An 18,359-nucleotide genomic window follows, 5' to 3' on the forward strand; every position below is an offset into this window, starting at 1 on the left:
AAATATCATTCACATATCAAATTCATTTGTGCCACCCGTGATCAAAATCTCACAGTGGGTTATCACCTGGCAAATATCAATATACATCAATTTGGATGGTAATGACATTAACTTAGTCATAGGCATAGTCTTTTGATATAAAACTAATAAAAAACTGATTTGAAAATAGAATTAAGCTACAATCAATACTTCACCTCCAGATGGGTTCTTTGGATCTGCAAACAATACAAAAATGAATGAAATAGGTTACGAGTTTTAAAATCATACACATATCAAATAATAAATTAATCAAAAACCTAAAGAAGGAATTACACTGACTACTTTACATGTAGGGGAGAGCGGGGCACAACCTGACGCTTTTTGACTTTGGCTCTATCATTAAACAAATATTTAAGTTAGATTAATATTTTTTTAAACAATCAACAAACATCTCTGCTATATATATATATATATATATACATATACATATACATATATAAACATACATATATGGGTCCGAAATTAACACCCGCCAAGCGCCAAATGCGGGTGGATTTTCCGTTTGGCGACTAAATTCAAAATTTTCATACCAAAATATTAATGCAATATAAAGTGTTTGCCAGGAACTATTCTGGGAATGAGGTGAGCTAGCCACAGAACGTCTCTACGCTCCAAGTCTCGCACTAGAGACGGTCTGTTGCTAGCTAGTACTGCAGGTAACTTGCGGTCTGCAGCTATCTGCTGCATATTAGCTATCAAAATGCATCCCCGCCATGCCCGTCGGGCTATCTTGACTTATAGGGAGGAAAAAATATATTTAAATGATTATGCATTCTTTCACAGATTTTGATGGGTAATAATGGTGTATAAAATTCAGGCTCGCCTGAAAAATCCGCTCCCCTTCTCCCTCTCATAATGGGAGAGGGAGAGTGTTACTGCGCCGAGTCGGAGTACTCCCAAAAGTGCTGTTCCGCCATACAATATAGTTCCTCTTTTAAATCCGCTTAGAAAAGCGCTACGTTTTATTTTGTACCACCAAACTTGCTCGTATAACTACTCGTCTTAAATAGGAAAAACGTTGATGTGTTTGGTCACTTCTAACTTTATCTCTGAGTGGTACCATTGAATGAATGAGGCTAAGCTAAATGCTATCGAAGTGAAGCAGTGCGCTCCAGCGCTTACGTGTACGCACTAAGATGATAGAGAAATGTATCAACTCTTCTTAGTTAAGGTAATAACATATTTTAATATTGAAAATGAGTAGGCTATTCCTTTAATGGTCTACGTCATTTCCAACTGTATTTGATTCTTTGGAAAACAGCAGAGATGGGACCAAGTCACACATGTGCAAGTCTCAAGTAAGTCTCAAGTCTGAACCTTCAAGTCTCAAGTAAGTCCCAAGTATTTTTTTTCTTGGGCAAGTCAAGTCAAGTCGAGTCACAGGCTATGTCAAGTCAAGTCAAGTCAAGTCAAGTAATGTAGTAGGTCAAGTCAAGTCCAAGTCAAGTCACCTTATTATTGTAATTTTACCTGCAAAATCTGATCTTAATAAAGTGACAAGATATACAGTAAGTAACTATCAGTAAATTACAATAATTTGGATTTGCATTGTAAATACTCATGTTCAATAAAATAGATCATGGAATCAAACAAAATTGTAACTTCATAAATTATTTATTTTTCACTTCTGCCAACCGTGTTTGAAATTTTCCACATTGAGTCCATACTGTAAAACAAATAACAGCTTAACATCCAACAGACCCCTCTCTGAACACCTAATTTACGTACAACATTAAACTTTGTTACATTTCTCCCCTCTTTCTCTCTCTCTCTCTCTCTTTCTCTCTCAAACATGCGGCCAGAAAAAACGAGCGCGTCGCACCTCTTCCGTTCGCGTGCCTTAATTTGAAATAACTAACTTGAGCGTGCAAAAGACGCGACATGTGAACCGCCCCTAACATTGTAGAATCAAGTAATTTTTCTCTGTATGTGTGTTCAGGTGGCAAACTTGAAAAAGAAGTATTAAAAAATAAAAATAAGTATTTTAAAAAATAAATCAAAATTATTTTGCCCACATTTGTCCCCAACACGGTATGATGAGGGCTACATTAGCTATTATTACATTAGCTAACTACCAACTAACCAGATATTAACAAATTGACAAGCACTTACTGGGCATAATGGCTCTTTAAATGACGAACGAAATTGGAGGTTGTCGTCTGGCTGCCCGTAATTTTAATGTTGCATGTCTTGCAACGCACTGTTCGTCTTTTGCCATCTTGTTGAAGCCGAAAGCGATGACCCTCGGTACCCCTCCGGCTGACATGTTGATATCTGATCTAAGTTGGCGTGGTGTGCGTAAGGTACGAGAGGGCATGACTGATAATATGTGATTCAGTCATGACAACGCCATTCTCAGCCTGCGCTCCAGCTCGGTCGACTTTATTTGTTTTAATAATTTATATATTTTATATTCAAACTGAAAACATGATGTGATTAACACTCAAGTCATTCAAGTCATCATGTCCCAAGTCAAGTCAAGTCCCGAGTCTTTAACTTCCAAGTCCGAGTCAAGTCTCAAGTATTTTATTTTTTGTCAAGTCAAGTCACAAAAATAGCGACTCGAGTCGACTCGAGTCCAAGTCACCAAGTCACAAGTCCCCATGTCTGGAAAACAGCATAAGTGAGATGTGCAGATGACTTATGAACATGGAGAATATATCAGGTCAGTTGACCGTTCGCAAAGACCCGACACCCTTAGTTACTGTTTCTATGTCCGACAAGATACGCCACTCTCACGTCCCATCATGTTCTCGCGCTCGGAAGAACGTCTGAACCGCGCCAATTGGGAATCGTAAATATTCAAGATGTTGAATCTTTACGATCAGAAATCCTGATGTGTGTGGGGAATCCCAAGGACAAACGCGAGCACGCTATTGAGATTATCACGTGAAACTAAACCATATCCAATCAGAAAGTGAGATGAAGGAAGACGGAAGCAGTCATGGCGCAGCACATTTCCAGGCTGCATATACGTCTTCAAGACGTCTTATTTCAGAATATTAACAGTTATAAAATTGACTATTATTCCTATTTTATCGTATATAGTTGTAATATACTTATGAGCGAATGTAATGCTCAGTTAACTTGCATAAACCAGGTTTCATGACGTATGCAGCCTGCATATGTGACCTCTGCAGGCTACAGCTTTCGAATTGAGAAACGGCCAAAGTGAAGTTGATGTGTACAGCAGAGATGGAGGATCAGCTTGTTGATTTGTGGCAACAGCACAAATGTTTATACAACGTGGCTTGTAAAAATTATTCCAAGCAATATCATTGAAATGTCTTCCTGCATATCGTCAACCATGCTTATTCTGAAGTCTCGCAAGATTTTGTGGGTTCCTGATTTCCTGTGTTCACAGTCGAGACTCTGGTTAAAAATCTGTATGTGTGTGGTGTGCTGTCTTTAACACATAATGGCACACCACACACTATAGGAGCAAAACGGTTAAATCAAGGATTTTTTATTCTCATGTTTGTGGTCTATCACATTTTTAAAATCTTACAAGACGTAAAAAATCTTTTGGTGTGTACCCAGCCTAACTTTCCTGACTGCTTTGGATGGCGAAGTATGATTGGTCAGATCACCTGTCAATCAAGTTCCCTGGGAAGGGTCATTTGTTTTAAATGATGGGTTATGCTACGTACACACCAAACGCGGGGCATCATGTTACTCGCAGGATTTAACTTTGTGTCAATTTTTCAAACGAGTTCAATATTTTCAACTTGGGCGAAGACGCGTTTGAGGCAAATAGTGCGTGTTTTTGCGGTAAATGCGTCGCCCATATCGCGTCATTCGCATCGCACAAAATGTCCCCAATGAGATTTGGACGTACTACATCCACCATGTTGCTACATCACGTGACATACGTCGTCATCACGTCATGTCATTCCAGCACGAAAACAGCCGCATGCCTCTTCTTCTTCGTTGGATAACACCTCTCCCGGGGGATCATGGGATAGTGAAGTGTCCATCGTATGCACACTGCAAAATCTAACTGGAAGTCGTAGGTAATCCAGGTACTTCTCACATACTGTTTTTTTTAATACTATGTATTCGGACATACTACTCGCCTCGCCTACTGCTTTTCGCAAACTATATAGTATGAAGTAGGCGGTTTCGGACACAGTATGTAAAATGAAGGCGGTAGACGAGAAAGTAATGGCGGTGACTGGATCATTGATTGGAACATTTACTTACAAAAAAACTTGGCTGTAGCGTGTAAGATGAGGTAAAACTTTATTTCAGCTAGCATGGACAAACTGATAATGGAGGAAGGCTCCGATGTTTTGGAGATCGATAAAGGTGTAAAAGACCAATGGAGATTGACTTGGCTTAGTGAAATGATGAAGATTGGCAAGCCTTTCAGTTCGTGGGATAAGAAAACCAAACAGCCAGGTAACTTACGTGTCTTTGCACAGTATAGGTGTCCTGTATTTTGTGGTTAATGATTTCTCTCGTACGTGATTACTTGCGTCCCGTTTTTGACTGCTATGTTGATCTAACCAGTGGCTGATACAACGGGTTTGTTAAACTCTTGAGTACACTTCATGTGGCAAGAACCAAGAGGCAGATGACATCCAAATCCTGTGAGAACAGTTCGACAAATCATAACAGAAGACTGCTTCCGAAATGCTCTTGCGGCACTTTGATGTCACTTTTTTGCACAAAAAAGCCCTGCCATTAATATTGGACTGTTAAACTTTTGGTAAATAATCTTCCTGATGCACTTTATTTCCTTAGCATATTACTTAGGTTATTTTTGTTGATTTGTTATGGCCATTTTTGAACAGTGAAAATAGTGTAATAAAAAAGAGTTTTTGAACTTTAATGTCACTAATGCTGATTATTAACGGATTCATCAAATAGAAATTTGTAATACTTTCACAACAAAAATTATGTATGCGATTAATTTAGATTAATTAATCACAGAGTATGTAATTAATTAGATTAAAAATTGTAATCGATTGACAGCCCTAATATATATATATATATATATATATATATATATATATATATATAGTAGGGCTGTCAAAATGGCTGAACAAGTACATTCGAAATTCGTCCTTGAAAAATAATAAAATTCGAATTATATTCGAATTATAAAGACCTACTTTATCTTGGAGAAAATACTCCTAAAAGCCCACAAGAGGGCGCAGCACAAAGCCCCAATAATATAAGCAAATCATGCACAGCATATCTTTGTTAAAACGAATGTTATAAACACTAATGAATTAAACATAATTTCTTAAATTCATATGCAAAGGAACAAAAGTGCACATAGATATCTGGAAGTGCAAAATGCCTCAACAGCCAGCGTGTGTAGGCTATTAACACAAACATAGTCAAGAAACTATCCATGTATACATTTACAAATTATTTTATGTACCATACATTAATTAAATTTACAAAAAATGTTCAGAGCCTCAGTCAATACAGAACACAACGGTGTCTTAATGAAATCAAAATTAGCCAGTATATTTGTGCATTTGTAAATGTACAAAACGAATCCCATGCATAGACAACGCATATTAATATAGGGCATTTTATATAATATATAAGTAGATAAATTTACGTGTTTCTAATAGTATGAAAAAAGTATGAAAGTTTTAAAGTATGAAGTATTAAAGTATGAAAACGAATGAATCTTTATTTAAGCCAAAATAAGTGGGAAAGATCATTAGTCATTTAAATTTTGTCAAGCTTAAACGCTATTCACAACAAATTATATTTTGTGTGTTCCTTGGTTGAAAATATGTAGAAATATAAGCGACTAATAAAGTACAGAACAGAAATGTTTAACTTACGCGCAGAGTGAAGCCGTTAATAAAGCAGACTCTCCGTAATTAATAGAGGACGTGCTGAAACAGTCGAGTTGGCAGATGATCATCATGTTTATATTTCACGCAGATAATGTTGATGAAAAACTTGCATATCAAATGTCCAGGTGAAAGTCAAGTTTCCAGTCAGTTATAAAAATAAAGCCACCGCGGCGTTACATTGCAACTCTCTCATATGCGGTGTGGACTCTGTAGATGCACATATGGTTTTAATGTTGCTAAACAAGCAGCTGTATTATGGCACTTTCGTGTTGATCAGTTATTTTAAACTTTAAAACTGCATTTAGAAGCAGACAACACTGTCATCTCAGCTAGTTTCACTTTGCGGATGAATTCCAGTTGATGCTCCAAAAACCAAAGAAGCAGCCCTTTTAATATGTATTCTGTCCGACTCGTAATCCCCACTGTCTAGTCTTGCTATTTTTCAAATGAATAACGCTGGCTTGCTCCGCATAGTTGGCTGAGCCGCTACCGCTCTGTATAACAATTCGCGTCATTTTCGTCATCATCACGTTGCGTGAGCTTCCTGACACAGGTAAAATTCGAATGCAAAGTTTTACGTTCGAATATGCATATTTTTTTTACATTCGACGAATATTCGAAATTCGAATTAAAATTTGACAGCCCTAATATATATATAGAGAGAGAGAGAGAGAGAGAGAGAGAGAGAGAGAGAGAGAGAGAGAGAGAGAGAGAGAGAGAGAGAGAGAGAGAGAGAGAGAGAGAGAGAGAGATACATACATACATACATACATACATAAGCTTTACAAAACAGAATTTGTTAAAACACTGCACAGGATTTTAATTTCTTGTATAGTTCATGTATGTAATGTCCAATGTAATAAAATCACAATTCTGCATCCTGTTAACAATCTATCTAAATAATGTATAAGATAGGGGTCAACAGATTATCGATCTGCCTGATTATTGACGTTGATATTAAACAGTTTGCTGATCATCGACATCGGTCATTTAAAAAAGCCGATTTAAAGTAATGAAATTGTATTTTGTCTGTCTCTGATGCATCAAAGGAGAGCTGTCGTAACACAGAACAGGGCCGTCTCCCAGCAAACACAGAACGTTCCCTTAATGTTTTTGGTTATTTTTGGGGAACCACATAATAATGTTCTGGTAACGTGCGCACATCTGCATGCAAGTCTTACGCCGCACTTTTCACAAGTACTCGCTTTCTCTTGTGCTCAGCAAAAAGTAATTTACAAAAATAACAGTCATTTCATTTTTACTTCAGAGGCTAACAAAATCTGTTAACCTAAAGTGAATTAAATGTTTATTTATTTTCAATAAATATCTATTTTAAGTCTTTTTTATTGTGTTGAAGTCAATAGTTATTTATATATTTGATAAAATACAATGTAATACAATGTGTGATGTGTTGAGGTATTTCTATTTAAAATAACCTGTGTTATAATACATTCATATAATATTTAAAAAGAAATTTTTTCCAGTAATAGAATAATTTAATAATTATAGATGTAACGTGGGGTGCTTTAAACAAAGCAAAGGAGAGTTTAATCCATGTGCAAAAGAGGTTTATTTATAAATTCCACATAGGCAAGCAAAACACATCCAAAAATGGGCAATCCAAAAGAGTATCCAAATAACAGGCAATAGGTCAGTGCAGGCAGCAAACAAACAATATCCAAAACAACAGGCACGGGTCAAAAACAGGCAAACCCAAAACAGGAAACAGGATACAGGATAACAGGTAAGTAGACAGGCTAACAAACAATAATCAACGGGGAGTGAACAGATCTGACCGGTTAAATACTTATACACAGGAAGTGGGAAGTGAAGTATGACATGACCAGATATCAAAATAAAAGCCAGAACAGAACAGGGTGTCAAAATAAAAGACCTTATAACAAAACAAACAGTACACAAGACAAAAACCCTTACAATAGATTTTGTATGAAATATATTGTTTTAATATCCTTATATGAAAATGTGTTTAATTTATTTTAGACAGATATGATAGATAAAAACACAACATGGAATGTACTAATAGATGTGCCATACTTTAGTAAGCCATACTTCTTCACCAGTGATGGGAATAACGGTGTTATAAGTGATCGGCGGTACTAACGGCGATATTTTTAGTAATCAAATAAATTACGGCTTCCTCCATTATAATGCCATTACCGTTACTGACAATAAATGCTGCACGTTACTATATTAATCTCACTGAAGCGATTTTCACCAGAGTAGGTTCTCTCATCCAGACAGGCAATGTTTTTCTCTAGTGTGTGTGTGTATGTGTGTGTGTGTGTGTGTGTGTGTGTGTGTGTGTGTGTGTGTGTGTGTGTGTGTGTGTGTGTGTGTGTGTGTGTGTGTGTGTGTGTGTGTGTGTTGGAGGGTGAGAGACACATAACTGATGTTGATTGGTGTGTGTGTCATAGAGAGGGTGGGGGACAACCACATAACCTGATGATTGGCTTAATTTCCATCGTTAGCCAACCAGAAGCAGGCAGAGTTCATACACAAACACATGCACAGTCAGAGCAGTGCAGTGTTGCCAACTTTGTCGCTAGTTTTAACAACTTTCTAAACCCCTTTAATGACATTAAAAAAGTGACTATGACAAATCTAGCGATCTTATCTGGCGTGGTTGGAGACTGACTCGAGAACATATATCGCTCTCTCTTCTCAACAAGCAGCGGGAGAGCAACCACAGAGCGATGGCAAGTACAACAAACTCAGGTAGCAGTCGCAAACACAAAGTATAATAGGCACTACTTTTCCATCGTTGAGGTGAAAGGCAAGATGTTTATGTAAGATGCAACGGTAACACTTTACAGTAAGGTTCATTAGTTAAAATTAGTTAACTACATTAGTTAACATGAACTAATAATGACCTGCACTTATACAGCATGTATTAATCTTTGTTAATGTTAATTTCAACAATTACTAATACTTTATAAAAATCTTGTTAATGTTAGTTAATGCACCGTGAACTAACATGAACAAAAAATTAAAAGCTTTATTTCTATTAACTAACATTAACAAAGATGAATAAACACTGTAACAAAGGGTTTGTTCATGTTAGTTAATACATTAACTAATGTTAACTAATGAACCTTATTGTAAAGTGTTACCGATGCAACTTATGCTGACAGAGTAAGAAATAGTCTCTCCACGTTTGTAATTCTGATCTAATAAAGCACCTCACATCATCACATGCTGCCACAAAATTAGTGGTTTCTCTATAGTGTCCAGTTAATTCATTTAACAAAGGTAATATTAGGGGCATCCAAATTATTTCAAATATTTGAACTTTTTTTAAGTAACACAATAGTTACTTTTCCTGGTAATTAGTTACTTTTATAATGATGTAACGCAGTTAATAACTCAGTTACTATTTTTGAGAAGTAACTAGTAACTATAACTAATTACTTTTTTAAAGTAACTTTCCTAACATTGTTCTTCACTGCGGCTGGAGTCTTGAGCTCTGTCAACTGTGCATACTCCAAGCTCCCTTTTTGTTTCTCAAAACGTTCCCCTAATGTTAGTTTTTGCTTCCCACAACATTATTTTCCAAGGTATGTTTTTGTTTAGCCTAACGTTAGGGGAACATTAAACTAACCTAAAAAAAAAAAATTCCTAACGTTATGAGAACGTTATTATTGGGAATCAAAAAATGTGAGCTGGGCTAGAGCAATGCTCGCCCACCGCCCATCTGATTTGTTGGAAGAGTCCGGCCATGGGTAAATAAATGTTAAATAAAATAAGAAATACATAAAAAGCACAAGTCACAGATGGACGTATTGTAATACAGTGTCCAGCTTGCTTGCAGAGAGAAATTATTGCAAAGCAGCTCCATTTAGCAAGCGCTTTCAGTGTGTAAGAGTACAAAACAAATGCCTTCAGAGGCGCTTGCTAAATGGAGCTGCTTTGCAATAATTTCTCTCTGCAAGCAAGCTGGACACTGTATTACAATACGTCCATCTGTGACTTGTGCTTTTTATGTATTTCTTATTTTATTTAACATTTATTTACCCATGAATATTTAAATGAGATTCAAATCTTTTACAACTGCGTTCTGTAAAATTAGCGCCATAGGGGGTACACAAACAGTTAACAAATTTTTTTCTTTGCAAAAAGTCCCGTCTCAGTAACTCAAGTCACTAATAGGATTGGCTTTGCCTTTCTTGAGTCCCGCCTCTTTAACCCACGTCACTTTATGATTGGCTTTATCTTTACTTGCTGTCTGATGTAGGCAGCATTTAAAAGTATGAAATTCTTAAGCTTTGTGTCAACAAGACGCGATGTGTCATGATTATGCAGGCTAGCGGTGGTGAGGAAAAAAAATTATACCAACAGTTTTATGCACAAAATATGTGTCACATATTGATTACAGCACATGTTTTCTCCCAATACATGACAATCCTATATTAAACAGATGAGTTGTGTCAGAATCCTGCCAGATCCTTGTTTGTATTTAGATCTAGTCAGCATGGCAGGGTTCTAACAGTACAATGTTTTATGTGGAAGATGCATGGTTTTAGTATTGGTCTATTATGACCACGCATTTCCCGGGTCTCATCACTTTTTCCCCGATCCCTTACTCATGATTCTTTACAGGTGTGTGTCATTAAGTTTTCCCTATTTAAAGTCCTTTGCTGCGTCCGAAACAGCCTACTTCATACTATATAGTATTCGAAAAACAGTATGCGAAAAATACCCGGATGACCTACTACTTCCGGTTAGATTTTGCAGTGTGCATACGATGGACACTTCACTATCCCATGATGCCCCGGGAGAGGAGTTATCCAAAGAAGAAGAAGAGGCATGCGGCTGTTTTCGCCATAGATATGTATATAAAGGCTAGATGGCTCGTCCGCGCTGAAGGCCAATTGAGTGGAACGTCCGCATTTTGGCGGCCATCTTAGGACAGGGCGCTCGCTCACTCGTAGCATTGAGTTTTAATGATGCAGGTACTTTTAAATGACCATAACTTGCTTAATTTTTTACCGATTTTCAAACGGATTGGTTTGTTATAAACGTCAAAGATGTACCTATGACACTGAATACGTATACTAAAAATAAATAAAAAATTCATGAAACATGTTAAAGCATCCAGAATTATAGCCACGTTAATAACGTTTGTAAAAAACCAAACCGTTTGTAAATCCGTCAAGAATTCAGCAAGTTACGAGCATTTTAGTTGGCGTATGTCACTCACCTTCCGTCCACAGCAGCAGGGAGCAGCACTATGGCAGCACTGACCTAAGATGGCCGCCAAGTGACGACACAGCTGACTCCGCCTTGAGCCATCTAGCCTTTATATACATATCTATGGTTTTCGCGCTGAAATGACGTGAGGATGACGCATGTTACGTGATGTAGAAACATGGCGGATGTAGTACATCCGAATCTCATTCATACTACCAGGATTCATACTATACAGTACCTACTGTTTAAACGCCAAGTAAGTAGGTACTTCATCTTATTCAGTACCTACTATACAGTATGCGGTCTCGGACGCAGCCCTTGTGTTTGGTGTCTTGTACGGGTTCGTTTTGTACCGTTTCCCTGTGAGTAAAGGGTCGAGTTTTTGCCAAGTTAAGCCTAGTCTAGTTTCCTTTGTTTTTGTGAAGTTAGTCTAGTCTAGTCATTTGTTATATCTTGTTTTGTCTTGTTTACCCCATCGTGGGTGTTTGTTTTTCTGTTATTAAATAAAGTCTTTAGTGTTTTTGTATCCGTGTCTGGGTTTGGGTTCATCCTCCTACCAATTCCTGACAAGTTGCAAATTTAAAGAGTGTATGTCTGGACTTGTTTACAGTTTCAGTTTTTAACTTACCATGCCAGAATTTTTACTGGCACCACACAAAAAGCAAGAAAATAAAATAAAATAGAACTATTGTATATTTGTTGTTTTTGGCCTGTAACCTTAATAACAAAAATACTTTTTTAACTATTGTTCAAGTAAACAGCGCTAACCTTTGTGACAATGAAGACAATTTTATATATTACCCCATCAATGTCAAAATCAAACTTATGCCCTTGGCTGGATGTAAAGATACAATTTCATTTAAAAAGAAACTTGTGGTTTAAGGAAACACTTCAGTTTTCTTTGTGAGGTGAAATTTATTTTAAACCTAGCAGTGTTGATGCAGTGAATTTCATGAAATCCTATTGGTTTTTGCAATGTTGCTGTTTTGTTTTTATTTACTTAATTTTAGGTAAATATGTTTTAAATTCATAAAGAGTGATTTTGTTTTATTCAGTGTGTTACTCTCATTTGACACAAATAGCAAAGTAAAACAGTGTAAGTATTGTGAAGTATTAACTGTCCGTACATTGCACTTTAAAAATTATTTTTTAAGGCTCTTGTTGGTGAAATAGAATTGAACATATGTTCCCCCTCTTTATATATTTGAATATCAAATAACATTTTTCAAAAGTAATCTAAATGTAATCCAAAAGTAGTCAGATTACTTTACCAACGATGTGTAATCTTAGAGATTATATTACTGACTACACATTTTGTCATGTAATTCGAAATCAGTAACGGATTACAATTCATAAGTAATCTACCCAGCTCTGCATATAGTTAAGGAAAAGGCTATTGAACCAACTAAGAGTGATTGTAATATGGTATAAATGTTATAGTTTCATGAAAACATTTCTTTTCTACAACATACACAATGAAGCTATTAAGGCAATGCAATTATTTGCCCTTTATATAAATTAAAATTGTTTAGTTAATTGTTATCCAAAGAATAGTTAATTCATTTATCTTCAAGATGATTATCTGAATAGTTCTACTATTGTATGCAACACTTAAATCATCAGAAAGTAATTCATTTATTAATTATTAATTTATTATTTATTTAAATTAAAAAAATTGATAGTTTTTATGTATAGTTTATTGGTGCTTCTTGCTCTTTTTTGTTATTATTAATATGTTGTTATAATTAACATTTGTCAGAGTCAGAATTAAAAATGTTTCAAAGCATTATACGTTTTTGTCAGAGGCAATGTCTTAATTTTTACATAAATTTTCATTTTTACACCAGATATATCTGTTCAAAATATTGGTTACCGGTCTACTTGATCTACATCAGCCCTGAAAAACACATATCGGTCAACCTCTAGTATAAGATATGAACTGGCATTTCTAAGATATGAACATGTAATCTTACTTTACATGACTATCATCTGTCAGCAAGATTTACAAGATTAAGTTGCATACATTTAAAAAGTTGAATTTAACTAAAACGGTTATGAGTAGACATGTTTCATTTAAGCTTAGAATTTGTTAAAACAGTACACAGGTTTTTACTTGTATAGTTCATGTATGTAAGGTCCAAGTCCACAGAAATCCAATTACAATTATGCATCCTGTTTGCAATCTAATTCTAAATGATGTATAAGATATGAACTGACATTTATAAGATGTGAACATGTATCTTACTTTACATTACTATCATCTGTTAGCAAGATTAACAAGATTAAGTTAAATCCAGTGTTCAAATTGAAGGGGGTCTGGGGGGGTCCCGGACCTCCTATAAGCCTTAAGGGACCCCCCATAAAGCACAAAAATATAAATTAGGGGGGTCCCCTGGTTTTTATTAAAATACTACATAAATTTAAAATCCTCATTTTGCGTGTCACAAAGCGATACTGTCCATTATTTGTCCCAATTTCGCAATAAAATAATTCAAATGACTTCTGTCCGAAATAAAGAAACTCGCAAGTGCGCCTCATGCTGTTTTCTGGTGGAATTGACAGACGAGTTAATGGGCTCTATCTTGCACCCAGCGCAATTGACTTTGTCAGTGACGCATGTATCATTCGTATTTTGCACCGGCGCACAGCGGGTTTTTCCCTCCACAGACGCACGTCAACAAACTAGGGAATGAACTTGCGCTCCCTGGGTGGTTCAGCGCAAAAAGGAGGCGTGTTGCGGCGCAAACCATCTCATATGCTATTTTGCAGTTTCAAAAAACAATTGCGCTACTAACCAAAAAAAACTAGTCTAAAGTCAGTGGCGCGTTGCGCGTTGTTCATTATGCTATTTTAAGGGCGCATGCTTGACCATAATGTATAGTGTGCACAACGCGCATACACTTTGCATCTAATCTACACAGATGCAACAGTTATTTTTGCAAATCATAAATTGTTACACTTAAAAATATTAATTCACGAGATAAGGGAAATCATAGTGGTGAGCATTGTGGTGATAGTTTTTATTTATTGTGTGGCTGCGTTAAAAAATTATCATGCAAATAACGATTAAAATATTTTCATAAGTTTATTGTGTGGCTGTATAACGTTTATTTTATGTAAATAATAATTAAAATGTTTTCACAAGAAACCTTAATGTATGTGAGCTTGATTTGTAAGAGTACTTTGGGGTTGGACCTTGCTTGCGTTTCTTGGGTCCGATTTCAAAGCCCCCAAACCCTTTCAGGGGTGAGGGTGGATGCAGCGATGTCCTCTGCTGGCGTCAGGTCATGTGTAGGCAGATCCACCTCCCGTTACACGGCGTGCCCGATTTATGCTGGCAAGCTTGGGATTTACAAGAACGTCGGTCTCCTCGGCTGTGAACCGCTCCTGGCGTGTGCCTGGTAAATCCGTTATAATAATAGCAACCCGCCATGGAACTTGCGCCCTTGCGTTTAAAGGGAATGTTGGATAGCGTTCTGATTGGTTTATTTGACGTTACGCCCAAACCACACCTATGAATAATGAACCTACTTCAGACCAACCCCTTATTGATTTGCGCCCGGCGCATGAGTTATTTCTCATGCCGGGAAAATAGCAACAGCGCCCAAGATCCGCCCACAAACTCACTTGCGCGTTGCGCTTAGCACTTGCGTTTCAGATCGTTAAAATAGGGCCCAATGTCTCTATCTGCGTGTGGAGTATTTTTTACCTCAGTTGCGGTAAGAATCTTTAGTAATCTTTAGGTTTAAGGTTTTTTTTTTAAATCTTCTCAAACAATTATTTCATAACAGTGGCAAAGCTATCCACTCAGACTGACGGCTGGTCAACCCAGTTACACAAAATATTTTATTAGGAAAGCAGAAGAAATCACGCTTAAATGATAATAAATGATAGTCTCTTTAATACTTAGCCTATCGCTCAACTATGCATCTTTCAGAAATAAATAATTATTTGTAGAAAGTATCTTTTGCATGTGTTTTTTTAAACCTTGGGAAAATGTAACATGCAGGGCCGAAGTGGGACTCATTTTCAGCCCTGGAGTTTCATGTCTTAGACCGGCCCACTTTAGTTCACCACTGACTATATTAAAATAATATAATTAAATCCTCAGTGCACTATTCTTTGCAGCCTTGCAATTAATATATTTTCCAAAAATATCGTTTCCAATTCAATGCAAATAGTCTAAAAACAGTTACGATTTTGCCATAATCATGCAGCCCTACCATAAGGTATTTTAATATTATTCAATTAAACTTATTCAAAAACTGCTGAAAAGGATCAAATGTTTTCCCCTATATTTTTTCCCCTAGCGTTTTGCATGAAATAGATGAAGAATAACTATTAATAGATTAATCATTGTTACATATAACTTACCGGTAGATATAAAAAATACGACATGTACCTTTTATCAAGTTATCAACTGCTGAAAAGGATCAAATGTTTTCCCCTATATTTTTTCCCCTAGCGTTTGCATGAAATAGATGAAGAATAACTATTAATAGATTAATCATTGTTACATATATAACTTACTGGTAGATTTTTACCTTTTTTTTACATTTACATTTACCTTTTATCAAGGTATCAAGTTGCGCTCAAGTTTATTTTAAATCTAAACGTGCAGCAAGTGCACTCAAATAGACGCGTCTAAAACAAAACTCGTGTTCACAGGCGACCGCTTTGAAAAGCAGAAGGCGGCGGCGCGTCATGCGTTGTACATGCGTTTTAAATGAATATGGACCCTAATTATGATTATGAACGCAAGAATTACTTCGTGGTCGGAAGTTGGGGCACAATCAACTTGGTCATAAAGCGGTGGGGACGTATACCACCCGCAAATTACGCAAATGGGGCTGCTGTGAGTGCTGGGGACAGCAACCTTCAACCTGGTGGCATGATAACTATCTTTAAAATTATGTATCTTTAAAAAGATTAATTATATGTAATTTATACAGTGAAGAAGACAGTGTTATTATTCATTTGATTCTATTTATGTACCTAAATACTACTGTTAGATCTTGCTTTATTTGTAACTTTGTTCTTTTCTATTTTTATATGCTCATCATTTCCAGTTTTGCTGATCAGAAAATTATTCAATCTATGACTCAAAAAACGCAATGTAATCATCCATTTAATCACTACTATATAGTAAAATTATGTAATTTAAGAATGAGTCCACCCTATTTCACCCCTATTCTGTTTAAAAGTTCTGCCCTTGCCAGTGTTTCACACTAATTTGAGAGGTAAACTTTTTTTAGAGTTTGAGTTAAGGGTAATTTGGGGTTTCTTTGATTAAAACCAGGATCAGATGATTGTTGATCAAGGACGATCACATCTTACGTTGTGAAATCACAGCGACCCTATAATGAGGGGGGTGGAGCTTGGCCGGGGGGTGGGGCTTAGCTAGGGGACCCCCCCATAAGCTTTGACATAATTCGAACACTGGTTAAATCTAGAATCAACTCAAATGTTAAACAAATCTCGCATAATAGTCCAGTTAGTCTTACCGTTATCGAATGCATCTAATAGATCGAACCCTTCTAGAAAAGCAAAGAAAAGCAGGTAAAACAAATTAAATTATAGTCCATGCATAAAATGTTACTTTATGCATTCTGTGAAAATGTTTTTGTGCATAGAGTTTAAAAATGTTACCTGTATTTGTGTTTTTGGGTGGGACAGGTTTCAATGGTGGTTTTGTAGGGGCTAATAAAGGATTAGATAAATTATTGTACTTAGGGCACATACAGTAATATAAATAGACATCTAAACAAATAATGAATATAATTCACATTTGATGGCAACAATATTAAAGGCAATACAAAATAGACATGTTGTAAGCATTTAACTAACATATCAACATACAGAGTACCATAAATGGTTATCTTACGCTTCTCATCATCAAGGGCATCAAAGAGGTCCAAATCTGTAAGGAGAAAGGTGTTCTTTTAAATATACAAATTGCAAGCTACAAACATATGTACTGTATATGTCCATAATTGTAATCCATATTGCAAACACAATGAGCCTCAGTTATTAATCTAACATAGAAACAAGTGTAGATCCATTATCAAATATCATCTTACAACACAGGTTCACATGAGTTTCAAGAAACATTTGTATGATGCCAATCTCATTGTAGGAATGATCGGACGTACATTAATAAATGTGGTGGATAAAAACTTAATTTGAATATCAATTGCATTTAAATAAAGCCTCACCCCTTAAGTTTACCACATGAAGAAACGCAACCCGGCTATGCAGAGCAACTTCTCCAGGCATCAACTAAATACTTGGTGTTTCGAGTCTGTTTACATATGTCATAATTTATGTTAATCCCCCAAACTACAAGTTCTTTGTTGGTCGGGTATATTAATATGTTTCTTTAAAGGGCCAATCACACCAAATGCGCTTATGGCATGTTGCAGGCACATTTTTGAATGATATATGTGTGTGTGTGTGTGTGTGTGTGTTTTTATATGTGTGCGTGTGTGTGTGTGTGTGTGTGTGTGTGTGTGTACCTGGTAATTATCACGTTGTGGGGACCAATTGTCCCCACAAAGATAGGAATACCAGTGTTTTTGTGACCTTGTGGGGACATTTTGATGTCCCCATGAGGAAACAAGCTTATAAATCAAACAGAATGATGTTTATTGAAAATCTAAGGTACAAGAAAGGTTTTTGTGATGGTTGGGGTTAGGGAATGGGGCAGGTAAGGGGAATAGAATATACAGTTTGTATGGTATAAAATGCATTACGTCTATGGAATGTCCCCACAAAACATGGAAACCAGAATGTGTGTGTGTGTGTGTGTGTGTGTGTGTGTGTGTGTGTGTGTGTGTGTGTGTGTGCAATTGATGATTTTAAACATGAATCCTCCCGCTTTTATGCGGTATTCCTCGATTTTCAAGATGCCTTCGGCTCTTTACCTCATAGCATAATTCTTCATTCTCTAGATGAAATAAAACTCAAGAATGTATATGATAATTCATTTCTACAAGTGATTTGCAGACATCAACTAACAAAACCGGTTAAACTTGAAGTTGGGATTAAGACAGGGTGTCCTTGGAGCGCTGTGAACTTCATACTAGCCTTAAACCACTGGCTGAAATGGTTATGTCTTTTTGCTCAGCCTGACATCACAACTCCAAACCCAGTTCAGGCTTTTGCCGATGGATGTCCTCATAGTATCAAGAGAGGAGAACGTCATTACCAACATGCTGTCATACACCGATCGATTCCTGTAATGGTCTGGACTTAAAGTTAAGAACAACAAATGTGCGGTGTTCTATG

General features: G+C 36.4%; 1 protein-coding gene across 15 annotated transcripts in view; it reads right to left on the reverse strand.

Annotated features, from left to right (window-relative positions):
- The window catches only part of cd99 (CD99 molecule), a 141,320-nt gene that overhangs the window by 80,190 nt on the left and 42,771 nt on the right, over positions 1–18,359 (reverse strand). For 11 of the 15 annotated variants that reach the window (XM_065254885.2, XM_065254893.2, XM_065254886.2 and 8 more), the window contains exons 2-5: positions 16,957–16,992; positions 16,722–16,772; positions 16,577–16,609; positions 195–215 (exon numbers count right to left, since the gene is read on the reverse strand). In XM_065254885.2, the coding sequence (XP_065110957.1) occupies positions 195–215; positions 16,577–16,609; positions 16,722–16,772; positions 16,957–16,992 (141 nt within the window). The remainder of the gene's footprint in view (positions 1–194; positions 216–16,576; positions 16,610–16,721; positions 16,773–16,956; positions 16,993–18,359) is intronic. The other 4 variants (XM_065254887.2, XM_065254888.2, XM_065254891.2 and 1 more) reach the window with 2 other exon arrangements.

The sequence above is a fragment of the Paramisgurnus dabryanus genome, chromosome 4 (genome assembly GCF_030506205.2).
Source record: "Paramisgurnus dabryanus chromosome 4, PD_genome_1.1, whole genome shotgun sequence".
In the NCBI taxonomy this organism is placed as follows: Eukaryota; Metazoa; Chordata; class Actinopteri; order Cypriniformes; family Cobitidae; genus Paramisgurnus; species Paramisgurnus dabryanus.